We start from the raw sequence: 27,822 nt of genomic DNA, 5'->3' as shown, positions 1-27,822 counted from the left end.
AGGAAATATGGTAGACACAGAGAGTGCTGAATGTCATCCAAGGCAACCATATATTTGACAAGACAGCAGAAATAAGCCATAAAGATGTTACAACAAGACAAACAGCACTTCCAGGATAAAAACACAAAAGTTCAGAAAAAGAAGGAGACTGGTAAAAATTATGTGTGGGGCATGGACTGGGGAAGCTGAAGGAAGCACTGATGCACTCTACTACACAGCTGTGCTACTCATGGGCAACATGGAGGGTGTTGATGAAGGTCACTGCCAGACTGGGCACCTTTCCAGACAGCACAAATTAGTCCACTGGACGCCAGCAGGCACCACCCGATTCCAAGCTACCACACCATAAACAGACAACTAAGCCAAGCTGTCAGAATGCTTTAATCATGGCACCAGTAATTGAGCAGATCCAAATTTACAATCTGAGCTTTGAGACAATGAAGCAGGTGGCAATAAAGATATTTTTCCAGTTCTCTGCTATCAGCTATTTTCACTTTGCTTTATTCAAAATATTTACACTTTCAATTTCAGAGTTCTGTTTTTTCCCATTCAATCAAGTACACTGAGACATTCATATTTCCTTGACTGTTTTTATAATGTTCATTTTATTGAAGGTCTAAAAGAAACTGCCCTGTATCTCTAGATGTCTCCTTCCTAGAGTCTTGTTAAATATGAGATTAGCCAAAGAGCCTCATCCTGAGAATTGAAAGTGAGTTTCCAGATGTCGAGTGCCTGATCCTGTCCATCCTCAAGACACAATGGAATAACCATCTGGGTGCTTGAGGTAACTTGACTCTGCTCAGGTAGGCCACTTCCTCTGTTCAAGGGAAGCCCATGTTTCCTTAGGAAGACCAGCTCTACCTTTGACACTTTGTCCTTCTCTGGAACTATGACACATCTGAACTCACTCAGAGCTTGGCACGTGATCACATCAAATCGCCCATGTGGAGGAAGTGTGTTTAGAGAGCCAGTGTGGGGGTAAAACACATGATCCTCCCTCAGGAGTGCCATGTGGGTGTTTAGAAGGATGAATGATCGGCAGGGGGCACAAGCTGCCTCACTCTCCAATCTGACTGTGGTATAGAGCAGTAACTGAACTTCTGCCAGAGAAGGGACACTGGCCTCCATATTTCCATGAAGAAAGTAGACCATGTCTACCAAGGTTGTCTGGAAATTGCAAGACAAATGAACTCCATTTGCCAAAGCTAAAACAGGGATTTCTGCCTTCACATCAAGAGAAAGCTGAACCAGATCCTGATGGAGCAAAGGGTGATTGTTGTAGGCAGCAGCTTCTGACCCAGCCATTAGCACACCCAGGAGGTCCTGGCAGAGCTGCTGAGTGAGGCTCTTGTTGTAAGTAAGCACAGTAAGCAAGAGGTCCTCTGTGGAGCCCAGGAATCGAATGCTCTGCCCACCAAAGCCGACCTGAATCTCCTGCAGTGCAGTGAGAGGGAGAGCATGACAAGTGCTCATGGAGTCTTGGCAACCATCTACCAGTACCAGAGCATACAGAACTGAAGGCAGCAGGAGCAAGCATGCAGCCTGGGGGTCAGGCTGGGAGCAGTTAGCAACTGCAAGCCAGTAAATGCCTTTGACAGCCTTCATTATGTCCACAGGCTCTGGCAAACAACATGTCATGTGCTCAAGGAGGTCTGTGAGAGGGCACTCTTGAAGCCTCAGCATTTGTTCTGGGAAAGGTACAAGAGTCTGCTTAAATGCAATGATCTTCCCAGCATCTTCATAGTCAAGACGGAAAACTGAATTTGGACAGGAATTTGGTGCATCTGTAGATGTGAAGGCCAAGTTCCTGTGAGGTGTTGTGCTCTTGGCTGACCTTGGGCTTCCTCCACCTTCACTGTTGAAGCTGCCAATCTGAGTTTCAGGAAGAGGAGGAGGACCTGATGGCACCATGAGTGACCTCCAGGGCAGGTGCTGGGGTAAGTGCTCCAATAATGGCAGGCCTCTGATGAAGGTTGTCACATGGGAAGCCAGCTCACCTGGGTCACACATACTCCCGACATGCTTGGCTTGGCTCATTACTTTCGTCCCAGCCTGTATCAAGTGGCCGCTGGTGTCTTTATAAAGGTCTGAGAATTTGTGGTAAAAATATCCCAGTCGCTTCTTTGCTTCTGTCCTGATATTGACTAGGGGAGCTAGAACACTAGTGTTTTTAGCATCTGAGTATTTCTCATTTTGTTGCTCACAACTCAATGTAGGAGCTGATATTCTCTGAGGAGAGCTGCCAGTGGGATGTTCCCTTTGAGAAAGGCTTTCAGAGAGAACAAAGCACAGCACCCTGCTTTGCATAGCTTGCTGGCTTCCTCTGTTTGCTGGCGCTTGCTGTGACACGTGTTGCAACAATGTCCAGCTGGACTCAATTCCCCAGCTTTGTTTCCCTTCAGGAGCCATAAACCCATTGCCATTTTCTGACTCACCCTGAGAATTCTGTGCATCTCTAGAGTTCCTTTCATTAAGGGAAGTGATTTCAAGAAGATGAGCACGGTTTGGTTCAAGGTGGCCAGAATTCTCAGGGTAACAAAATTTGTCACCAATATTCTTCAGCAACTCAGTTCCTGAGTGTAGAACCATTCTCTCTTGGGAGGCCATGGAGAACGCTGTGGAGAGTGACGTGTTCTGTGACATGGGATGGCTTCGCTGGCTGCTCAGACACATCTCACTCTCTTCTCTAAGGACACTGGGAGAGTCAGCAGCATCTTTGGACAGAAGTGGGATAACACACGGTGCAGACCAAGGCTGCCCTTTCTGTTTAGGATGTCAAAAAAGGTTGAAATGGGGGTGTGCTATGTCTTTCTGGCATTCTTTTTGTACATGGAAAGTCTTATAGCCATTGGTTTCATTGGAGTAGATTAATTGAGAGGTGAGATAGAAGGACTAAGTCATTGGTGTTGATTGATATATGATTTAAGGACAGAGGATTGATTCATTTATGGAACATCAATTTACATGTTACACAGTCTAACAAATCACTGAGTATTTTGATAGAGACACACGGTGTAGGATTAATCCACAGTATCCATTTCTTGGTCTATGATTGCATTTTTTTCTGAAGTACATTCCCAAACTTTTGACTCAGTGTTTAAGAGGCTAGAGTTAGCTGTTCGACCCATTTGGACAAACGCACCCATCCAGGTCACACTGCATGCATGCTCTCTCTCTCTCTCTCTCTCTCTCTCTCTCTCTCTCTGTCTCTCTCTCTGTCTCTCTCTCTGTCTCTCTCTGTTTCTCTCTCTGTGTCTCTCTGTCTGTCTCTCTCTCATTTATTTTATGTGAGTCTTAAATCATATTCTCCCTGATTAGAATACCAGTGCTGATCCCTACAAACCTTCACTAAGGAAGGCATGCTGCATGCCTATAATTTGTCAGGTGCCATGGAAACAAACAAACAAATGAATATAAGACAGTTTCTTCCTCTGACAGAGATACCCAATAGGAAAAAAATGTCTAGAGGAGGCTACTGTTATTACTGGCAGCATGAGAAGTGGGTGTGGTCCAAGTGAGTCAAGAAACTATAAACACCCAACCTCCTTTTGCTCTCTGTTCAGTAATGGACAACAGATACTGATGGCAAGATTTCTATCACCTAGCAATAAAAAAAAAGTTCTTGGGCTATATGAGCATGCCATTCTTCTTGGTGGAAGAAACTCAAGTGATTTCTTACCAATTGTATGCTGTAATAGCAACTGTCCACCAGAGAGACAAGACAGCTGAGTGATCCAGGGGTTCCTCTGTACCACTGCCCGCTCAGATATAAAACCAACAGGCTTTTAATTACACTGAGAAGTTCTCAGTTTCATTTCCAACCCCCACCTCCTATCTGATCCTGATTATATAATTCTGCCCTTTCAATGCAGACCAAGGGAAAGGATACCGTTGCTAATGAGAAACCTGGCATAGCTACAGGCCATTCAAATAAAGCCAACACAGTTTTAGGCCTGCAGGATTCCCTTTAATTTTATGTCTATATAATAGTTTGCCTTCTCTATTAGCCATTAATCTCACTGGGACTTCAAAATTCTAATTATGCAACTAAACATTAAGAAAATTTAATCACACAAGCATGCCATAATTTAAGCAACCCTATCAATCTAAAAAATCATTACCTACCTCATACTTTAGCTTACGTTGAGTGGCGCCATTGTGAAGTTCCTCATTACTCTGAGAAGAAAAGAAAAGCTGTCTGTATTAAATTATACCATGCTCAGACAAGGGAGAAAAGTCTGATTCCATTACAAGTATTTACGGTAACAAATGGTAAAGAAACATACTTATCATTCAAAACTGAAAACCATTCCATAGGATTTATATTGCCAAGGAAAACATGTCTCTTATTGATTTATGTGCAGGACAGAGAACTGAACCAGTAACTTCTAGTGTTAAATTTAAACAGTAAAATTACAATTAAGATTTCCTCAGGACATTTTTTTTTAGCCTGAAAATTATGGAATTCAATAAGATAGTGCCAAAAAAAATATACACATATAGGCCTTATATTACTGCTTCTGAGAGTCCATCACAGAAGTCAGAGTCATCATGAACCAGAAAAACCCACATGGCCATATTTATGCAGCACTACTCATGACAGGAAGTTAGGAAATGGGAGAGGTGCCCATCAGTGTGTAAAAGGCTAAAGAACGTGTGATACTGTATCCATGTATGCATGCATCTATCCATCCATCTATCTATCTATCTATCTATCTATCTATCTATCTATCTATCAATGTATGCAATAGAATTTCAGTCAGCCATAAAGAAAAGCAAAACTGTGTCAATTACAGAGAGATGAATGGAAAAGATCATCATTTCATTACATAAAGCAATCCAAAAGACATTCAGAAAGAGATGTATTGAGTCTTTTCTTTCAAATGGGCAATTTAGAAAAAAATCAAATCAAAACAGACACTAAGGAGTATTAGAGCATAAAAACAGGAAGAAATGCAAAGTTATGGATGTGAATGGAGACAAAGGGGACAGAGAATAAAGAGGGTGATGGTGTAACAAGATCAAATTATTTCGTATGTATGGACAAAAGTATCATAAAATCCCAATGCTTTGTAAACATTTATTTATACTAATTCAAAAGAAATGAACTAAACATCAACTTACTAAAGTATACATTTTCTCAAGCACAAAAGTGTATATCTACTTGGAATGACTTACAAAGTAAATTATTTACTACAGAAATTGGTTTTATTTGGAGAAGAAACAGAATCAAAGCAAATAAAGAATAGCTGATGAATGTTTCCTCAGAACCACAAAACTTTAAAATACGCTACTCTTTGATGAATGCTCTCTTTCATTGTTCAGCTCCATCCAATCAACATTTAGTGCTCTTTCTGGAACATTCCACACCTGAGTTTTCATTAAGTGGCAGTAATAACTGTATAACCTGGCTCCTTTAGCTCACCTTCATCACATCAGCAGGTGTATGGCTGGCATCACCAATTGCCCTGTGCAAATCATGAAGGCGTCTCTGGACTTCTTCCTCAATGTAAGCACTGATCCTGAAAACCATGGAAACAGGACACCATTGAATATATCTAGTCACTACATTTGGTCACTACATGTGTCTTCAGAATGCTCCATACAATAGGGGGCCTCTTATTTCTAATATCACTTATATACATATGTGATGGAACTAGAGATCATCCGGTAACTCACATAAAGAGAGGTATCATGTCTTTTATCGAGTATTATGTGCAATTTAGAAAAACCCAAAACAAAAAGCAAAGCCCTACCAGGACTTGAAAATCCTGTTAAGAATTTTATTTATTCCACATAAATAAAAATAAGGAATTCCAAGCTGTTTTCTTCTTTCTAAAATATCTGTTGCTATGCATTCACTCTCTGAGCTTTCGCCAAATGAGATGGAATCAGCTAAAAAGAAGAAGACACTGAAACTGAATGGAGAGTAAGCTGCTCCATCAACCCTCCCTGGATCTTCCTAGCAGGAGGACACTGAAGGACAAAGGCAAGCCACAGCCATGGAAGTCAGATGCTCTGTGCTCACAGAATCCACCCTCAGAGAGGCTCCTTGGTATTCAGTGCAGCCTCCAGGTAGTAATTCTAGCAAACAGTCAAGGGTAGGTAACAGGGGCACTTCAGGCAAGTGGGAAAAGGCTAACTACAGAAAGAGGTAGTTAATAAAAATATTATTAAAGATGTCTGAAAAGGCCTGTATAATTATACTATAAAATATTTACCTAAAATAAACCTATAATACAGATAATTCTGTAAATAAATATACATATATAGTTTTAATTACGTTTTTTCATTTGGGCTGATGGTGCTCTTTCCAAGAGCCAAGACTACCTAACAAAAACTGCAATACCAGACATGAGAAGCCCTTCTTTGAGCTGTTGGTCAGGACTGTCCAATAGACTCCCTATTGCTATTGTCCTTGGTTGTTCCTTAGAGATTGAGGTAACTCCCTATGAAACAGATCCCAGAGACCCCTGAGCTGGAACTGCCCTGGATATCCCTTCCTTAGGACTAGCTCCCATGGTATTAGAAGGCAACATTCAAACTTCTAAAAGAGGAAGTAAGCAACATACCTAGCTATGATGGCAATGAACCACAATGGTGAACTAGCATTGAAAATAACCTTAAAGGTGCAGTAGCAGCACACATATATTAGAGGTCAACACCAGCTCTCTAATTGGACTTATGACTCATTTGAGAAGAGGAAAATTATGCCTGATACTGGCTACCTAGCTAACTATTCAGCATCAGTGAACTCATGGTTATTTGGGGGGAAATCCATAAACACTAATTTACTAAACTAACAATACCTAACTAAATTCTAAATATTTATACTTATAATATCCACAGATAAGTGCAGTCTTCACATCATCAAGAAAATTTCTCTTTGCAACAGAGAAGATTATAGAAAACCACAACCAATCAAAGTTCAGAGCATACAATGCTAGGGGACAGCACAGACAGTAAAATAATTACCTTGCAGGCTTTGTGACCCAAGATTCTGGAACCCGTGTTAAAAATAAATACATGCTATTCATTTTTATTAAAAAAATAAAAATAGATACATCTACAGACCACTCCTGCTAATAAGGCTCAGGGAACATTTTGAAAGAGGCAAGTAAAAGGACTGTAAGAGCCACGGGATCAAGGAGTCGGCTATGACACTGCGTCTCCTGGTAACATCAGAACGAACCTGCTGAAACATGAGCTGAACAAGGATGGAAATGACGGACATACCGGGATGGATGGGGAAAAGCTAATGAGGCCTCAGCCTTATAGAAAGAACTCTAGGCTAGACATGGAGCTGAGGAAAGAACCATCTCCATAAAAAAGCGCACCAATTTGTTGTCCAGTGCCAAATGGTCAGCATTGAAAACAGACATACAGTAACATTATACAGACCAAACAGCTTATATTTAGGTCGGTTGGTTAGTCTATCTATCTATCTATCTATCTATCTATCTATCTATCTATCTATCTATCTGCATGCAGTAACTGTTAGTAAAGAGGGGGTTATGATTTTGAAGGAGAGTAGGGAGATGTATATGGGCAGGTCTGAATGGATAAAAGGTAAGAGAAACATGTGGTAATTATACCTTTCAGCAGCTCAGATTGCTCAAAGCAATCATGACTCAATTATAAGGTAGTGTCCTCCAATTACACAGATTGATCAATCGCTTTTCCCTCCTTCTCTCTCTCCCTATATCCCTTCTTTCCCCTCTCCTTCCTTCTCTTCCTCTCATTCATTCATGTGTATATGTGTATTTGAATGCTTACACATTTTCATGTGTGGTAGAGGACAGAGGACAACCTTGGGTGTTGTCATTCCTCAGGTACCATATTCTCCTTTTTCTGAGAAAGGGTCATTCACTGGCCAGTACCCGCCTGTGCATCTCTCCTTGGTGCTGGAATTACATATATGCTATTATGCCTAGCTTTGTTCTGGCTTTTATTTTTAACATGGGTCCCAGGATCTTGGGTCACGAAGCCTGCAAGGTAATTATTTTACTGACTATGCTATCTCCCTAGCACTATATGCTATATGGATTATTTTAAATTACACCGTTTCCATGTATGCCTTCACACATTAAAAAAGTAAATAGATAAGTATTTGTAAATATTTGTAAAATTGTATCAATGTTTTGTACTTCTTACCAAAAGAGAAACACTTTCTAAAATATAGGTCAAATACATTACTGTTTAATAAGAGTAACCAAAATAAAAGGCAATATTTATCTTTTAGTGTTAGAACTAAAATCATGTACAACTGACCATGAGCCAAGGTCATTTATAGATGACCTCTTCAACCTTACAAGACATTTTGAAACTGGCCGCATAGAAAACACAGACCTATACTAAGAAATCTCATGCTATTCTCAACACATTTGATAACAAAACACCAAGCTCCTAAATCCAGACTGCAAGGCTGTTCAGTTAGGTATTTCTCACATGGTACAAATCAATTAATTCTGAACCTGGTTCTTCCAACCCAGTGTCTAGAGCACTTTGGGATGAGCTGGTTTCTGCACATTTAACTCTACCATCTCACTGAACTATCTGAAGCATGATGCCTTGGATTTGGCTGGCCAGTTCTTAGGTCCTTGCTTCTTTTCCCACAATCACTCAACCAGCCATAGGCTAGACAGCAGCTGACAAAGACAGAGGACATCTCAGGCATAGAACTGCTGTTGAGTTTGATAAAACATTTTATAGGGTAAACTAGCCGACATGGGTACAATACATCATTACACAGAATCACAGAAAAGCTTGGCGTCAGCTGAATGTTGAGTACCTGGCATCCATCAGTGGAGCCAGGTGAGAGTTTCCCCCACTGGGTGGCAAGCTGGAGAGAACAGCCTTCCCCTCTAAAATCCCATGATGAGGTCTCTGAACACCATCTACTTCACAGATCTTCTGCTTCAGCTGATGGATTTCATGTTCTAACCTAAAAAGATGTGAACCACAGAACTCCATTAATTAATAGTACTACATGACCACATTCTCTAGAGGGAACTGTCCAAAAAATTGGATGGGAGGTTGGGAGTGCAGCCAGAAACAATTCTAGTACAAAAAGTTTTCCCTCCTTCTAGTAGAAAAGGTCTCACACATAAAAGACAAGGAATAAAGTGAAACTGGGTAATGAGAGGGCACAGAACAAGAGTTTCAGGCATCCGTGGCTCAGACCCCTCAGCCAAAAAGACTTCTGTTGTGTTGTAAGCAAGCCCTTAGAGGCAGCTAACCAGGATTTTCAATCCCTTAAACTATGAGTCAACAAGAGTTGTTTGTCCTGTTAAATACTTCTGCTTGACAAGATCTATTCAAAGTAGTTCTGGGCTGAGTTTCAAAGGTCGCTGCAATGTGGGCATTTAGAGATAATGACAGAAGATGATCCTAGGCCAGAAACCAACCACAGCAAAGAGACAGTGCTACAAAACCCAGGAAGACACTTTGGCCAAGGTAGGGAGATAAGAAGGGGAGCCAAGGGAGAGAGTTCTGGAAATAAAGTTGAGTGACATGAGAAATTAAAAAGAGCCATATTAAAACAAAAACATTCTTGCAGATGATAACTTATACATTTTATAAGCTCTGAACTACATGAATAGCTGACCATGGGGAACTTGAATCCTGAACAATCAGACTGGGAAGGTCAGGCATGCTGGCAGATTTAGCTCCAGGAACATAACACTCAGCAGCACACTCAGCCCACTCACTCTGTAAATATAGACAGGTATTAGATCTGAATTTCTACTTCTTGAGGGATCAAATAAGCTCAGCTAATCTCTTTCATTTTCTTAATCTCCAAAAATCAGAGATCTTTGTGTCAAATGCTGACACATCTTGATGCTGCCAACCCTCTGGTGCCACCATCAGCAACTTGACTGCTTCAGCCTGAACATGAAGGCCATGTTCTTAATTCTCAAGATGTGATTCTGGGGTTAGTACGGAAAGCACTCGTGGATTCCATAGGAGGAACTGTTCCATTCAACTCAGGTCTTATTTCTCTACCAGGAACCAAAAGTTTCTAGGGCATTCATTTGCAAAATATTCAGTATTTTCAGGAGAGGGGAGAATTAGCATCAAGGAGGTGTCTAGGGAACTGGGCATGGTGGCCCACATACATCAGGGGTCATAGTCAGCCTTTGCTATATAGCATGTCTGTGGCCAGCATAAGTTACATGGGACCCAGTCTCAAAAAATGCCACCAACACCAATAACAAAGAATGGTGTGCCGGGCGTGGTGGCGCACGCCTTTAATCCCAGCACTCGGGAGGCAGAGGCAGGCGGATTTCTGAGTTCGAGGCCAGCCTGGTCTACAAAGTGAGTTCCAGGACAGCCAGGGCTACACAGAGAAACCCTGTCTCGAAAAACCAAAAAAAAAAAAAAAAAGAATGGTGTGAGGTGCCAAATAAAGACAAAGAATCAAAAATTGTTATCAATAGGGTCTTAGCAATGCAAGCAGGATGCAAGCAGAAGGCAGCAATGAATAAGACTTTCTGATGCCCACCGGGCTTTCTTACAGGTATTCCTCTGGGCTAAGCCATTAGAAAATCCGTGCAGAGGTGACTTAGCATGGAAGTCTAATTGGGACCCTAAAGACCTAGTGAGACTTGGTAAGGGTCACATAGGACAATACACAAAGCACATACTGTGTGAAGAACTGGCCTGTTTGTATTTCAGCCACATGGCCAGTTAACTGACAACTGGTGAAGAAACAGACCTAGATCCCCAATTTGCTACTTCCTATCTGTGTGTCACTGGTCTCCACTAGCAATGTAACTACCACAGGTTCAAATGTTCTACCTCCTACTTCAGTGTGATGTCAATTTTTCAAGGGAAGACTCAGGGATAACACACACATGATTTTAAACTTATTTTGAATTATATGAGATTATTCTTCATGGAAGGTCATGTCTATAAAATCATTATCATTTTTGAGGACTCTTATAATAGAGCTGATCAAATGTGAGATCAGCAGTTTCCATCTTCTTTCCTATGGTGACATGAGAGCTTTCTAGAAGAGCTGCATCAGTATGTGACTATTGGCTGAACTAAGCAGCAATGGAAAGGAAGGCAGTGTCATAGATTAACCTGTTGATAAGACAGTGAGGAACCAACGGGAAGGTGTGTTTACTTCAGTTTTGTCCCATCTGGTGCCACATGGCTTCAATATTTCACACTTGGGCAGTCTCACAAGCGGCCAAGTCAGGCTGTACAGGCAGTCCTGGCTTAACTGTGAGAAGCCAGAAAGAAAATAACATGCAGCAGAAATGCCTGCAGAAAGCTGCTGGAGCACTACAGGCAGAGCAAAGTGCCCAGAATTCCTCAGCTTGAATGAAACAGTAGTGAAGTCTAGTTTATCAGAACTCATGAAGCCAACTGCATCTTTTGCAAGGTTTCTGGAGGACTGCCGGCACAGAAGAATCGCTTCCATGGAGATTTCAAAGCCATGTCTGCTATTACACAGTATTAATATCAAATGACTGGTTGACAAAAGTCAGGGACATCAAGCTAAAAGCTCAGGCTGCCTCTTACTGCACACTGCAGGATACAAATTGAGAGCATGCCCTCCACTGCTTTAAATTTCCTGGGGCTACAGCTTTGTCCAACAATTTCATTTACATAACATACCTGCAATCATTTTCTTAAACCTCCAACCCACTTCCCTGAAATAATAACATTATAGTTTTGATTGTTATTTTTTTTTTTTCCTGCTTGGCCTGAAGGAATTACCAGAGAATGACTGTAAATGGAATCCATAGGATAAACAGGTCACTTAAAAGGAAGCTGTCTTGACCTCCTCAGGAAGTTGATGGGTGAAGGATTCAGTTAACACTTCTGAGGAGGTTTTGCCTTGTCTCCACAATTATACTTATGCCTCAGCCAAATGCCAAGTTGGGGTCTTAAGGCTAACAGGCACCCTTCCCTTCTGCTGATTATAGGTAGGCTATGATGGCATTCCAGGCTCTTCCACACGGACTTCAGGTAAAAATTATGAACAGAGGCAGGACATGGTGGTGTATGCCTTTAATCCTAGCACACCAGAATCAGAGGCAGGCAGTTCTTCATGAGTTGTAGGGCATGAATAGTAAGTTCAACCAGATATACACAATGAGAGACAGTCTTCAAGAAGAAGAAGAAGAAGAAGAAAACTCTATAAACAGAGTTCCCTGAAAAAGCCATAACTATATATTGAAGATTCTTCAGACTAAAAGACTAAATAGACTAATTAGCAATTAGTGGTTATGGACAGTTGGTATTTTATAGATAGAGAGATATTTTGGGCAATCTTTATTTCTGTTAACAGTCATTTACCAGTTAAGTGCATATCTGGCTCACCAACCTTTTGAATGCATCCCTAAACTTGCCATGCCTAGCCTTCACCAATCCAATCTATAAACTACAGTTGGGAAGAAAATAGACTTAAGTGGCCAAGATCATCTAACTAGTAAGAAACAAGTCAACTAGGATATAGCACCACTTTGCAAACTGTGTCATGTTCACACACAAGGTGGCCTTTAACTTCCCTGAGAGTCTTAGCATGGCTACAGAGTACCAGAAAAGATGCTCTTAGATTAATATATTTACTTATTTTCAGAGCCTACCTACCTCTTGTAATCATGGCGACAGAGTAGAAAGATAAATATTCTTTCTTTACCATGAAAAGAATGCTTGTTTCCTAGTTTTCTTTGTAAAAAAATCCTAAACAGAACCTAAATATCACAAAATATATTTGAATAAATGCCCATTGAGTATGGAATCATTGAAGAATATTCTTGCTGGTTTGGTTGGTTGGTTTTTAGTATACAGTTCTGAGGCCACTTCTAAAATGGTAACTTTAAGTGCAGTATATCTACCTGGTTTTAGTTCTCTTCAATTTGTAGGAACCATCTTGGAATCCACAACACATAAACTCACTGTGGCCATTGCTGCTCACCAAGAAGATATGAAATACTAGTGAAGAAGGACATGATGGGAGAGGGGGAAGAAATCATGGAAGGAGAAGCTAAGGAAACAGATGAGAAGCCAGGGGACAGTCAAGGAATGGGGCAGGCATTGGGCTAAGAGGGAGATAAAGGGTGGGAATCTAGGTTGAAGCTCTCCCCATAGCCTGCACTTGTCAAACAACTAAAACACATTTCACAAGACATTTTAGTGAAGGAACAGGACTTTGCTTTTGTTTATGTGTTCTCAACTTTAGGCTAATGATTCTAAAGCAAAGATCTTAAGGAAAAACAAGAGAATGCTTATTGTAGAAAAGCAAGAGTGCTTTCATTATGTTGAAGGGGTATTTTGTATTTTAGTTTTTTGCTTATGTGTAAGAGAGATGAAGTCTACAAGAAGCCCTTCTCCATAAAGACAGAGGAAGAAAATGAGCATTCACTTGATGGCTACCCTCTGCCTGCTCCTCTACCTTAATCTTACCTTGCAGGGTCCATCTCAAGTGCTTCTCCATCAGTCTCCAGACTGGCCTGCTGCCCTGACCATTCACTGGTGTGGAGAGAGCCAAGTCTCTGCCTCTGTTCCTGGATCTCCAGGTCCAGGGTGGAGTGCCTCTGCAGGGCAGAGCGCCTCTGCTCTAGCTTAGCCACAGCCTGCTCCAATGCCTCTCTTTGCTGCTTCTCCTGGGACTCCAGTATTTCCTTTTCCTTTCTTCTCACCTTCTCTTCCTGTCTGGCCATGTTAGCTGTGAACTCTAAGGTAGCCCGGAGCTGTTGCAGCTGGCTAGCATTAGCCTGGTTCTGTGTGATCTGCTCTTCTTTCTCTCCCACTTCTTTCTCTACCTGGTAGAGAGTGTTGTCTAGGCCTAGGACACCACTGTCAAGGATATCAAGCACTCTCTGCTTTTCTTCCAGCAGTGCTGGCAAATGATTTTGCAGAAGGTCCTGTAGCTGGTGCTCTCTGCTCTGTAGCCTGGTCTCTGCAGTCTTTATTTTGTCTAGATCTGGAGGCCCACAGAGAATGTTGCCATCATCTGTTGCCAAGAAGCTCGGGTCCCCCCCTGCTTCACATTTTACATGCTCCAGAGCTACTTTCTCTTCTTGGACTTCTTTGCTTAGGAGGTCTTTCTGTTGGACCAGGTCCTTCTCCAGGCTTGCTAGCTTGACAAGCTGCCTTCTCTTGAACTCTAAGAAGCACTGCTGAGCCGTTTCCAGTTCATCCCTACAAGTATGGTCCCCTCCTGCTCTCTTCTCTTTGGCCTGCAAAAGGGCTTCCCGGATGCTTTCCAGTTTCCTCTTTTCCTCTTGGGCCCGCTGGGCCTCTCCAGGACACAGCAGTGGAGCAGTGTCCTGCCTCTTCCGAAGCTGCTCCTCCAGGTGTGCCACCCGAAGCACCTGCTCCTTCTCCTCCTCCTCCAGCCTCCTTTTCTCCAAACGCAGTGTGGCACTCTGGGCATCTTGCTCTCTGTGCAACCGGTCCAGCTCCTGGAATATCTGGACCTTCTCAGCTTGTTCGTGGCTGTTGAGCTCTTGGAGTTTGCGAAGCTCTTCTCTGATGCGGAATAAGCTCTCTTCCTCCTGCCTCCTCTGCTGCTCGAGTCCCTGCTGCTCCCGAAGCCTCTCTTCCTCAAACCTTTCCTTCTCAGCCAGCAGGTCCTTGAGCTTGTTTTCAATGTGGAAGCTGCGGCGTTTGAGGCTTTCCTCCTGCTTGCGGATTTGCCGCTGCACAATCTCTGTTTCCTTGCGCCTGGTCTCTACCTCCTGCTGCATTCGCTCTAGTTCTGCCTTGTCCGACTTCTGCTTTTCCTCCATCTCCTCGATGAGTTTCCTGCAATGCAAATGCTGAGTGGTCATTATTTAATCACTGTGCTTAGCGTCAGTCCAACTTCTCCCTAACTGGATTGTTCTGAAAACACACATAAAGCCAAATCTTTCATTGAAACAAATGAAAAGAAAGTGCTTCTCTTTCATATTTTCAAATGCATACTTACATCACTTTTATTTTATTTTATTTTTTGTCCAGTGTTTCAGCTACCTAGCCTCCTGAAGTAGTTCCTGGTATCATTTCTTTGTGAAGTCTAGAATCATAATGTATTATGCATGGTATAATTAAAAGCTCCCCCTGAGGTCAATGAGAAAAAAAAAACATCCAATTTAAATTTGAATGTGGCTAGTTTTCCTCAGCTCAATGACTAAAGTGCAACAGACATTCAGTTACAAGATGGCATTAAGTAAAAAAAAAATTGCCATCTTCAATCAGTGGAGGCTGAGTAACAAAGTCAAAGTAAATAAAAAGTAGATGTCGACCTCCACCTCCTGACCCACAACCTTCTGATTTGTAGGATGCTGTACTCTGAGCTCATTCCTATGAGCTATGCAATCCCAAATTCTAGAAAATAAGTTACTATGTTTCAGAACCTTAGCTTCTCCTTCACTACCTACCCTTTATCTATTTCCTGACTTGTTAAATAAAACAGAGGAAAAGAGAAAATATGATTGAATGAAACAAAGGATAGTTTAGCACATATATCAATCAAGCAGCCATATAGATATAGATATCCTCAAATGAAAGTAAGTAAAGAAAAGAGAAATAAATTATAGGTGTGAAAACACCAGTAACTGTATAAACTAGAAAGATAAGTCTGGGAGGCAGCTCAGGGGAGAGGACTGGTCTAAAGTTAGACCCTAAAAAAAAAAAAAAAAAATGCTTAGCTCAGAAGGAGGGAGCATGGACGGAGAGCACCAGCTGTTCTTGCAGGAGTGGGGTCAGTTCTCAGTACTCAGTACACACATAGCTGGGGACAAACATCTGTAACTCTACTCCCAGGTCTACAGCTTCCAGTGCCCTGTTCTGTGAGAACTGGACACACATGTGTGTATATATACACACACATGCATATATACACATATATGTAAATATGCATACATACATGCAGAAAAATATATACACACAAAATAAAGTAAATAAATCATAATTTAAAAGGTAGAGATGGGTTATTAGAGAAAAATGGTTTGGGTTTTTTTCCTTCCTTCCTTCCTTCCTTCCTTCCTTCCTTCCTTCCTGTTTGTTTTGTTTGACATTTTTCTCATAACTCTCTTTATAGACCAAGCTGGCCTCAAACTCACAGAGATCTGCCTGCCTTTGCCTCCCGAGTGCTGGGATTAAAGACGTATACCACCACATCTGGCTTGATTTTTTAATGTATATAGACTCGTGACTTTTTAAAGACCTAAGGAACACTAAGAAAAGGTTTGGGGTTAAATTTCAACACATCTTAGATGCTTAATTATTGACAACTTCCCCTTTCTCACAAGTATTTGAAGATGTCCTGCTGTGAAAACATAAAGATGAAGTAAAGCCAATCCCTCATAAGACACTACCTTGAGGCATTAGACATGTTAACAGCAGACGCAGAGCAAGAGGGAAGCCCAGAAACTCAGGAAGATGCTGACATGGGAGGGACTCAGACGACAGCAGCTGGGAACACGGGTCTCACGTCCTTACCTTTTACTTTCAAGTTTTTCAAGTTCTTCACGCTGTTGTCTCTCAAATTCAAGTCTAATGAGATCAAATGGAAATCAGTCACTTCCATGAAGCTCTTCTCTATGCACACAGAATTGTACACTAGAGCATGGATTTACCTATTACCTTAATTACTATGGATTAGCAAGTTTAAAATGCATTCTTTGCTCTATCACTATGATTAGAAATTAGATATAATTTTAGGTGTTTGAACTTAGACTGAAGAGAACAGATTTGATTTGAAGGAAAACAAAATATCACTGTAGTTTAAAAAAAAAAAAACAGAATTAAATACAACTTCTAAATGCTAAGCAGGTCTAGTCCATGCAGCTTAGTCACTGATGAGTAAGTAAAAAGGAGAATCTACCTTAGACAGATGGGTCCTTTTATAGGGAAAAGACTGCCAGGGCGGTAGAGGAAAGAGAGCACAGACATCCGTTAAGAAAACAATTCAACAGGAGGAAACATCAGGGCACAAGCAGTAAGGCACTTAAAAGACAACAGTCATGCATAAAGCAAAAGGTCTTTTTAAAATATCACATTTCCCAGTACATGCATGCAGCAAACACTCCAAAAAGTTAATCTGCTTTGTTTTACACACTTCAGTGACAGCTATAGGACTGCTGACCACTGAGCAAAATAGTTACTGTGTTCAGCAAAGCACGACTTCTAGTGCTTTATCTGTAGTTACTCTACTCAGAGGCTCACAAGTGCTGAGTGACAGCTAGGCTATGAGACTGCACAGATCCATATACTTGCAACAAAATAAAAGAAAGCAGGTCAATGCAAGTTTTTAAATTTGGACAACAGAAGACAAATTCTCTGATACTAGGAAATGGGTTTCACTTTTTTAGTTGAACTATGACTCCCTGTACTGGCTATTTTTGTGTCAACTTGACACAGCTGGAGTTATCACAGAGAAAGGAGCTTCAGTTGAGGAAATGCCTCCATGAGATACAACTGTAAGGCATTTTCTCAATTAGTGATCAAGGGGGAACGGCCCCTTGTGGGTGGGACCATCCCTGGGCTGGTAGTCTTGGGTTCTATAAGAGAGTAGGCTGAGCAAGCCAGGGGAGGCAAGCCAGTAAAGAACATCCCTCCATGGCCTCTGCATCAGCTCCTGCTTTCTGACCTGCTTGAGTTCCAGTCCTGACTTCCTTTGGTGATGAACAGCAGTATGGAAGTGTAAGCCGAATAAACCCTTTCCTCCCCAACTTGCTTCTTGGTCATGATGTTTGTGCAGGAATAGAAACCCTGACTAAGACAAATTGGTACCAGCAGAGTGGGGTATTCCTGTGACAACCTGACCATGTTTTGGGAGGACTGTGGAAGGACTTTGGAACTTTGGGCTTGAAGACCCATTTGTTGTTAAGAGCTCTGTCAGATGTTGTGTAGGAGCTTGGAAGATAATGCTGAGAACAGTGCAGAAGATGGAGGCCTGGTTTGTGAAATTTCAGAGGGAAAATTAAAGACTCTCTTCAGGGCCATTGCTGTTTTTATTGTGAAGATTTTGTAGTTCTGGTTAGCTGGGGCTGAAGAATCAGCTGTGATTAACAAGATACCAGAACTACTAAAGCAAAAACTTTGCATTACTGGGACTATTGATGTTGGTTAGCTGGAGCTAAGAAATTAGCGGTGATTAAGAAGAGACCAGCATCGTTGAGGTGACATCTTCTGGGAAGTGTTTTCTGAAAGCACAAAGAGGCTGTGTTCCAGAGATAGGCAAGGTTGTACTCCTTCTGCAGTGGGACTTGGTAATGTGTAAGGGTCACCCAGGTGGTACTGGTTTTGAAGGCATGAAGGGGACATGCAGAGCAGCTGAGGCTAAGCACTGTGAGAGGCCATGGAAGGCCATTGGTGAAGGTGCAGCCTCAGTTGTAATTGAAGGCCCAGGACTGAAGGGGTCATGCAGTGTTTTGGAGATGCCAGTACCATGAGATGACCACCAAGAGCAGCAGCAGCAGTGGAGTACAGGCATCTGGAGCCCAGAGGACGATGTGTGTGCTACAAAGGGTATGGCTGGAGAAGTGACCCAAGCCCTTGGAGGAGCCCAGAAGATCGTGAGTTGGATCCCAGACGTTGGACGGTTGGAGATTGATTTTTGCTTTGATTGTGACTGTGCCTGATATTTTCCCTCTTGAAGGAAGAAACTGTTTTAGTGGAGCCCACAGTTAAGAGACTTTTAATTGTAAAAAGACTTTGGATTTTAAAAGAGATGGATATTTTAAAGAGATTCAAATTTTAAGAATATGTAAAGACTGTGGGACTTTTAAAGTTATTTAGATCTTGGGGATGAATAAGAATGTAAGGGTTGAGGCTTACTAGTGATGTGTTTGTGTGTCAAGTTGACAAGGGGTCAATTGTACTGGCTATTTTTGTGTCAACTTGACACAGCTGGAGTTATCACAGAGAAAGGAGCTTCAGTTGAGGAAATGCCTCCATGAGATACAACTGTAAGGCATTTTCTCAATTAGTGATCAAGGGGGAACGGCCCCTTGTGGGTGGGACCATCCCTGGGCTGGTAGTCTTGGGTTCTATAAGAGAGTAGGCTGAGCAAGCCAGGGGAGGCAAGCCAGTAAAGAACATCCCTCCATGGCCTCTGCATCAGCTCCTGCTTTCTGACCTGCTTGAGTTCCAGTCCTGACTTCCTTTGGTGATGAACAGCAGTATGGAAGTGTAAGCCGAATAAACCCTTTCCTCCCCAACTTGCTTCTTGGTCATGATGTTTGTGCAGGAATAGAAACCCTGACTAAGACACTCCCTATAAACGGGTTTCTTTGGACCACATGCAAATCCAAACTGGCAACACAGCTACTTTTACAATGACCTAAGACAAGTTTCAAAGAGATCTCTTCACACTTTAATTTGGGCTAATATTGAAGGAGAAGGCGTCTGTGGCCTTTGTAAGCATAATTGTGCATCTGTGGAATGAGAACAGTCAAACTCATCAGCACAGACTGTCTCCTTTGTCCTTCCAGATTATCAAGGCTGCAAACTATATCTACAAGACAAGGAATCCATCTTGAGAACTTGAGAACTTGTCTGAGGCCACAGTGATATATGTGTGGAGCCAACATGTGACCCCATGACAATCTGTTTCCAAAGCGCCCTCTGTTGACTCATTTTATAAGCCTTGCTCAGATCTGTGATATAAAATACAAGAATTAACCTCTTCATTGAAAGTTACATCTGTTCATAATTATGTTACTACCAAGTGAAAACAATCTTTAGCTTAGTATAGGCATGGATGCCTATGACAGAGCAGTTATGCAGAAAGATAACTGCCAACAATGGAACCCAGCCCATATGGCTGTGCATTAAGTGAGTACAATATGATCACTCCTAATAACTACTTTTTAGTATAGTTTCCTTTCTCCCCACCCCCACCTCCCTCTCTCTCTCTCTCTCTCTCTCTCTCTCTCTCTCTCTCTCTGTCTGTCTGTATGTGTTTAGGAGCATGTGTGCCATAGCACATAAGTAGAAGTCAGTATAACCTTAGGGTCGGTTTAAGTAGAAGGTAAAGTCAGTTAACATCACTCATACTTCATGATCTCCTTGTCAGCACACAACTTCTTAGGAAAAATTGTGACTAATAATATTTTTGGAACCAAACTTGGATTCCAGTGTTCAAACTTTGTTTGAGAATGAGTCTCTCCTGCTATTTACTACTGTATATGTCAGGTGAGGTGGCCATGAGCTTTTGGAATTCTCTGTCTCTACCTGCCTCTGCCTCCTACTTCCCTGCAGAGACACACTGGGGTTACAGATGTACAAATGTTCTAGAGATATTTACATATTCAAAAGTAAGACTGGTTAATATGCTTTGAGACCAGGAAATTTCCCTAAAAGAGTCTGCTTTAATCTCAGTTTCATCTTCTGTGCAGTGCAGTAACCCATCCTTACTAAGACTCACTGCTTGAGTATTGCATGTGCGGAGAAGCAGTCTGCTCTGAGAGCTGCCGTCAGGGGTTGGGAGGAAAACCTATCTTCTAAAATGTGTTTCCAGTACCTGCTTCTGTGCTCCACCCAGGCATTCAGACCCTTCCTGTTGTTCCCCTAAATGCAACAAGTTGATACATTTATCACCTAAGACAACAAAGCAGGAAACTGAGGCTTAGTGTATTGAGCAGTACTAGAATCCAATTTTGGTTCCAAAATATATTACTAGTCACAATTTTTCCTAAGAAGTTGTGTGCTGAAAAGGAGATCACGATGAATGATGTTACCTGACCCTACCTTGTACGTGAATGCAGTGTTAGGCAATGCGATACACAAGAACACATGGCTGACCCTAAGCATTATAGCCTCTCCTTTGTTCTGCAAAAGGGTGCTATAAGAGGAGTAAATGTCACAGAATTTGGGAGTAGCTAGCATCCAGGCAAACTTCCCGATTCTTGATCTACCTGTGCTTTTCTTTCTCAGATATAATATAGAACTAAAGGATAGCTCATTGAAACCAGACGTTCAGTTTGCATAGGTGACATGGCAGGCCATGTGTTCTAGGAGGCTACCAGAAAACAGATTCTTAAGAACAGTCAAAGTTTACTAAAGACTTTGAACTGGATGAACCCACCTGCCTAGTGTTCTGAAGGCCAGCTAGGAAGGAGACAAGCTAAGTCTGAAGACAAATGCTTAAGGGAGCTGTGGGTGCTGCTCTCAGCTTGGCTGATTCTATCTTATGCCAAGAGCGAGGAGACCAAGAAGTATAAGGTTCAGGCACATAGGTTGTGAGAAGACAAAGGGCCAGTGGGCAAAGGAACTGTACATGGTGGCACAAGCACTCCATCCTTGAAATAGAGAGGTTGAGGCAAGAGGATAATGGGTTTAGAAGGCAGTTTGGGGTTGACAGCTGTTGACAATCAAGCATCTACCCTTCTCAATTCTACTCAAACATTCTAAACTGATGTATCCAGTGGCAGACCGCTGATTTCATGAGCACACACCCTCACATCCTCCTCCCAGCTCCTCCCCTTGCACATCTGGTTTCAATGAGCTTATCCTTTGTATCCACTCAACTTGCAGGACTTGCCCATTCCTTGTCTCTGAACCAAAACCAAAAGCAAAACCAAAACTGAACAAACAGTAAGAGAGAACTGATGAAAAAAATGAGGGGGAAAGGTAGCTGGGAATCACTCAAGCTTGGAGATTGTTGATTTCAGAGGCCCGACCTTTAGGCTGAGTGAGTGAGTGTGTGTGTGTGTGTGTGTGTGTGTGTGTGTGTGTGTGAGTGCACGTGTGCACTTGCACGTGCATTTGAAAGTGTACATACACTTCTTTTATCTATCTATCTATCCACCGATCTATCTGTCTACCTATCTATCTATCTACCTATCTATGTGCAGCATTAAACACAGATGTCTGAGTCAGTGCAGGAAACAGTGAGCAAGAACACAGAAAGAGGTGAAGACACAGGAAGACAAAAAAATCAAGTAGTAGTCTAAGGACTGAATTATATACAAAGAAGGAAAGAAATAAAATTAGAATAGAGCCTACAAGATAAAGCAGAAAATAACGGAGTGTATATATGGAGTCTATATGTTGACAAAGTGAGTACCACGAATAGGTTCTCAAGAGAAGTTGTTCGCCCTGGATCACTCAAGCCAACAGCAGGCTAAGACAGATGCTGAGACTTCAGAAGAGACGTGTGAAAGGAGGCATAGCAACATTAAAGAGAGATGGTGAGCAGGGACCGGCCATGAGCTGAGTGGATTCGAAGCACTTCACTAGGCAGAGACTTTGAGATCTGGAGCAGCTGGTGTAAGGGTCTGTGGTCTCATCATATCAGTGGCACTTCCATGGGATACATCATCACTTTAGAATGTTTGAATAGGATTGAGAAGGGGAGACACTTGATCATTAACAGCTGTCAACCTCAGATGTTTGAGGCTACAGCTTTTAGCCCTGTAGGAGGGCAGCATCTATTGATAGGGAGGTACCCATTTTAATTCTTAAGAGGAGAAATGACTCCCTATGACTTGTTTCAAGGTCTTAGACATACTCTATCCAAAGGAACAGTATGCTTGAAAGAAGATCCCCATTTCTGGGAAAGAATAAAATTTAAAACTCAACTGCAACAATAAAGAAAGTTACTTGCTATTCACTCTTCATTTATAGCAAGGACACCAACATATGAGAAGAGCATCCTGATTCAGGGATCCAATTCTAAACATGAGACAGGAGTTGTTGCTGACAGCATATAACGTCTGTTAAGTATTATATATTTACTAATCATACTTAAAATGCATTTATTTCCACAATACATAATTATTTCACATAGCAAGTCATAAAAGACTGTGTGAGCCTGTCAGTGTATCTAGACAGTGTATCAAGTATAATTGTATGTAAATGTGGTTGCATTTTAAAACAAGTACAATTCACTCTCTTATATGACTGGGATTATCATGGCCCCAAATGCTAATTTCCCAAATGTTATAATTAAAAGGGAAACTATAAAAGGATGTAATTTTTGCAGCTGTTTTTAACATTTTAAAATGACATTTGGAGCTACACATACTGTGTTAGGTCCAACAAAAAAGCACAGCATACCATCTATTTTTATCAAGAATAAACTTTTCTTTTCATTAAAAGACAGATAGCATTTTTTTAGGTATAACTGCACATCTTGCAATTTACATTCCTGTTATCATCAGCAATAGAAAATGAGAGGGTTGGAGTTTCTCAGTTCACACCATTACTTTGAAAGTGAGACTGTGATTATTTTTAAAAGAGAGAAGAAAATGAAAAAAATTTAAATTAGCAAAAAACATAAATATTTGCATCCTTATGCTGCTGTAATACTGATTAGTTTAGTATCTCTAAAGTCTGGTCTAAAGGCAGGAGCAGACAGCTACTCATGTCCTGGTAGCATTTTAGCTGACAGCTATAGTGGTATAGGCAAGGGGTGTGAGGTTGTATTAGCTCTAGACTGGAGCATATGTAGAAGGGGTTCCCAGCTGGTAACAGAGATGAGGTGAGGCAGACATACTGGTAAAGTCTTGATGTCCAACTCTATCGTCCCTGGGTATCAGGTATATGGTTAGGAAGCAAAAAATAAAATAAAATTACTAGTCATTGGATAGACTTGGATTCTCTGTTAGTAACTTTGGGTTGTAGTCAATGTAGGTCTACCAAAAGGATGCATACCTCACACAGCTACACAAGGCAGGTCTGGAATTATGACATCATGTAACTGGATATAATTCCATTTTCATTGTATACTGGACTTTACAAAAGTACTGTGTCTCTGATCACAGATACCATCTGAATAAGCCCTAGCCAATACCTGGATGCTTAATGGCATTCTTCAGTGCAAATCCTCCTAACAACATCCTAGCATGTAGTAGAGAATGACTGTTCTTTATCTGGTCCATTGCAGGGGATTGGTTTTTTTTTCCCCTGGGTATCAATGCTCATGTAAATGTTCACTGTTAAGCTAAGAAAATGTACTTTGTAGAGATGATTGACAGGCTTTTCTAACCTCCCCATGTCACACATCAGGTTACCCAACAGTGACCACTATATAATTGCAGTTCAATGGTGTGAGGCAAGAAGGGTGTGACACAAAGTTTCACTATACAATTTAATCAGAAAGTTATCCTCTAGTTAAGCCAGTTTGTAATAGAAATTTCCAAAGCATCCAGGGGAGGATTTCCTAAATGAACTTTCACAGACTTACTTTCTTGCTTGCTTGCTTGCTTTCTTGCTTTCTTTTTTATTGAGGCATTTTTAAATTGAATTTTTTCTTCATTTACATTTCAAATGCTATCCCCAAAGCCCGCTATACCCTCCCTCCACCCTGCTTTCCAACCCATCCACTCCCACTGGCCCTGCCATTCCCCTGTACTGGGGCATATGATCTTCGTAATACCAAGGGCCTCTCCTCCCATTGATGGCCTACTAGGCCATCCTCTGCTACATATGCAACTAAAGACAAAGCTCTGAGGGGTACTACTTAATTCATATTGTTGTTCCTCCTATAGGGTTGCAGACCCCTCCCCTTTAGCTCCTTGGGTACTTTCTCTAGCACCTCCATTGGAGGCCCTGTGTTCTATCCAATAGATGACTGTGAGAATCCACTTCTGTATTTGCCAAGTATTGGCATAGCCTCACAAGAGTTATGTCAGGGCAAGCAAAATCTTTCTGCAATATGCAATAGTGTCTGGGTTTGGTGGTTGTATATGAGATGGATCCCCGGGTAGGGCAGTCTCTGGATAGTATTTCATTCCATCTCAGCTCCAGACTTCGTATCTGTAACTCCTTCCATGGGTATTTTGTTCCCCATTTTAAGGAGTAAAGTGTCCACACTTTGGTCTTCCTTCTTGAGTTTCATGTGTTTTGCAAATTGTATCTTGGATAGTCTAAGTTTCTGGGCTAATATCTGCTTATCAGTGAGTGCATATCATGTGTGCTCTTTTGTGATTGGGTAACCTCACTCAGGATGATATCCTCTAGATGCATCCATTTGCCTACCAATTTCATGAATTCATTGTTTTTAATTGCTAAGAAGTACTCCATTGAATAAAAGTACACATTTTTTTTTTATCCATTCCTCTGTTGAGGGACATCTGGGTTCTTTCTAGCTTCTGTCTATTATAAATAAGGATGCTATGAACATAGCAGAGCATGTGTCCTTATTAGAAGTTGGAACATTTTCTGGGTATATGCTCAGGAGAGAAATTGCGGGATTTTCAGGTAGTACTATGTCTAATTTTCTGCGGTACTGTCAGACTGATTTCCAGAGTGGTTGTAACAGCTTGCAATCCCACCAACAATGGAGGAGTGTTCCTCTTTCTCTACATCCTCGCCAGCATCTGCTGACACCTGAATTTTTGATCTTAGCCCTTCTGTCTGGTGTGTGGTGGAATCTCAAGGTTGTTTTGATTTGCATTTCCCTGATGATTAAGGATGTTTAACCTGTTTTTCAGATGCTTCTCAGGCATTCAATATTCCCCTTTTTAATAGGGTTATTTGATTCTCTGGAGTCTATCTTCTTGAATTCTTTATATATATTGGATATTAGTCCCCTATCTGATTTATGATTGGTAAGATCCTCTTGCAATCTGTTGGTGGCCTTTTTTTCTTATTGACAGTGTCTTTTGCCTTACAAAAGCTTTGCAAGTTTATTAGGTCCCATTTGTAAGATCAATTCTTGATCTTACAGCACAAGCCATTGGTGTTCTGTTCAGGAATTTTTCCACTGTGCCCATATCTTTGAGGCTTTTCCCCACTTTCTCCTCTATAAGTTTCAGTGTCTCTGGTTTTATGTGGAGTTCCTTAATCCACTTAAGACTTGACCTTAGTACAAGGAGATAAGAATGGATCAATTCACATTCTTCTTCATGATAACCACCAGTTGTGCCAGCACCATTTGTTGAAAATGCTGTCTTTTTTTTTCCACTGGATGGTTTTAGCTCCCTTGTCAAAGATGAAGTGACCATAGGTATGTGGGTTCATTTCTGGGTCTTCAATTCTATTCCATTGGTCTACCTGTCTGTCGCTGTACCAGTACCATGCAGTTTTTACCATAATTGCTCTGTAGTACAACTTGAGGTCAGACATGGTGATTCCACCAGAGAACCCATACCTAAACCTAATAAAAGCAATATACAGCAAACCAGTAGCCAACATCAAAGTAAATGGAGAGAAGCTGGAAACAATCCCACTAAAATCAGGGACTAGACAAGGCTGCCCACTTTTCCCTACCTATTCAATATAGTACTTGACGTCCTAGCCAGAGCAATTCGACAACAAAAGGAGATCAAGGGGATACAAATTGGAAAGGAAGAAGTCAAAATATCACTATTTGCAGATGATATGATAGTATATATGAGTGGTCCTAAAAATTCCACCAGAGAACTCCTAAATCTGATAAGCAGCTTCAGTGAAGTAGCTGGATAGAAAATTAACTCAAACAAATCAGTGGCCTTTCTCTACACAAAGGATAAACAGGCTGAGAAAGAAATTAGGGAAACAACACCCTTTACAATAGTCACAAATAATATAAAATACCTTGGTGTGACTCTAACTAAGGAAGTGAAAGATCTGTATGATAAGAACTTCAAGTCTCTGAAGAAAGAAATCAAAGAAAATCTAAGAGGTGGAAAAATCTCCCATGTTCATGGATTGGCAGGATTAATATAGTAAAAATGGCTATCTTGCCGAAAGCAATCTATAGATTCAATGCAATCCCTATCAAAATTCCAACTCAATTCTTCACCAAGTTAGAAAGGGCAATTTGTGGCTGGAGAGAGGAGTTACAGAGATAAAGTTTGGAGCTAAGACAAAAGGATGGACTATCCAGAGACTACCACACCTGGGAATCCAGCCCATAATCAACCACCAAACCCAGACACTATTGCATATGCCAGCAAGATTTTGATGAAGGGACCCTGGTATAGCTGTTTCCTATGAGGCTATGCCAGTGCCTGGCAAATACAGAAGTGGATGCTCACAGTCATCTATAGGATGGAACACAGGGATCCCAATGGAGAAGCTAGAGAAAGCACCCAAGGAGCTGAAGGGGTCTGCAACCCTATAGGTGGAACAACAATATGAACTAACCATTACCCCTCAGAGATGGTGTCTCTAGCTGCATATGTAGCAGAAGATGGCCTAGTCGGCCATCACTGGGAAGAGAGGCCCTTTGGTATTGCAAACTTTATATGCCCCCGTACAGGGAAATGCCAGTGCCAAGAAGCAGGAGTGGGTGGGTAGGGGAGCAGGGTGGGGCGGGGGGGGAGGGTATAGGGAACTTTTGGGATAGCATTTAAAATTTGAAATATATATAAAGAAAATATCTAATAAAAATGAAAAAAAAAAAGGGCAATTTGCAAATTCATCTGGAATAACAAAAAAACCTAGGATAGCAAAAACTCTTCTCAATTTCACAGACTTTCTTTTTTTTTTAAGTGTATCTTATACTTTTTTTTTGATTTTTAATATTTTTATTACATATTTTCCTCAATTACATTTCCAATGATATCCCAAAAGTCCCCCATAGCGCCCCCCACTTCCCTACCCACCCATTCCCATTCTTTTGGCCCTGGCATTCCCCTATATTGGGGCATATAAAGTTTGCAAGTCCAATGGGCCTCTCTTTCCATTGATGGCCAACTAGGCCATCTTTCGATACATATGCAGCTAGAGACAAGAGCTCCGGGGTTCTGGTTAGTACATCATGTTGTTCCAACAATAGGGTTGCAGATCCCTTTAGCTCCTTGGGTACTTTCTCTAGCTTCTCCATTGGGAGCCCTGTGATACATCCAATAGCTGACTGTGAACATCCACTCGTGTGTTTGCTAGGCCCCAGCATCGTCTCACAAGAGACAGCTATATTTGGGTCCTTTCAGCAAAATCTTGCTA

General features: G+C 41.5%; 1 protein-coding gene across 5 annotated transcripts in view; it reads right to left on the bottom strand.

Moving 5' to 3' along the window:
• Window positions 1-27,822, bottom strand: part of Kif16b (kinesin family member 16B) — a 277,807-nt gene that overhangs the window by 78,924 nt on the left and 171,061 nt on the right. For 2 of the 5 annotated variants that reach the window (XM_085833718.1, XM_029474203.2), the window contains exons 18-23: window positions 16,829-16,861; window positions 16,444-16,497; window positions 13,423-14,766; window positions 8,792-8,944; window positions 5,426-5,522; window positions 4,126-4,176 (exon numbers count right to left, since the gene is read on the bottom strand). In XM_085833718.1, coding sequence (XP_085689844.1) covers window positions 4,126-4,176; window positions 5,426-5,522; window positions 8,792-8,944; window positions 13,423-14,766; window positions 16,444-16,497; window positions 16,829-16,861 — 1,732 coding nt within the window. Of the gene's footprint in view, window positions 1-363; window positions 2,764-4,125; window positions 4,177-5,425; window positions 5,523-8,791; window positions 8,945-13,422; window positions 14,767-16,443; window positions 16,498-16,828; window positions 16,862-27,822 lie in introns of those variants that run through there. The other 3 variants (XM_029474201.2, XM_029474202.2, XM_021150816.3) reach the window with 3 other exon arrangements.

Source organism: Mus caroli, unplaced genomic scaffold, assembly GCF_978045245.1.
Source record: "Mus caroli unplaced genomic scaffold, Mus_caroli_1 scaffold_2, whole genome shotgun sequence".
Classification (NCBI taxonomy): Eukaryota; Metazoa; Chordata; class Mammalia; order Rodentia; family Muridae; genus Mus; species Mus caroli.
This window is presented reverse-complemented; position numbering and strand designations above follow the sequence as displayed.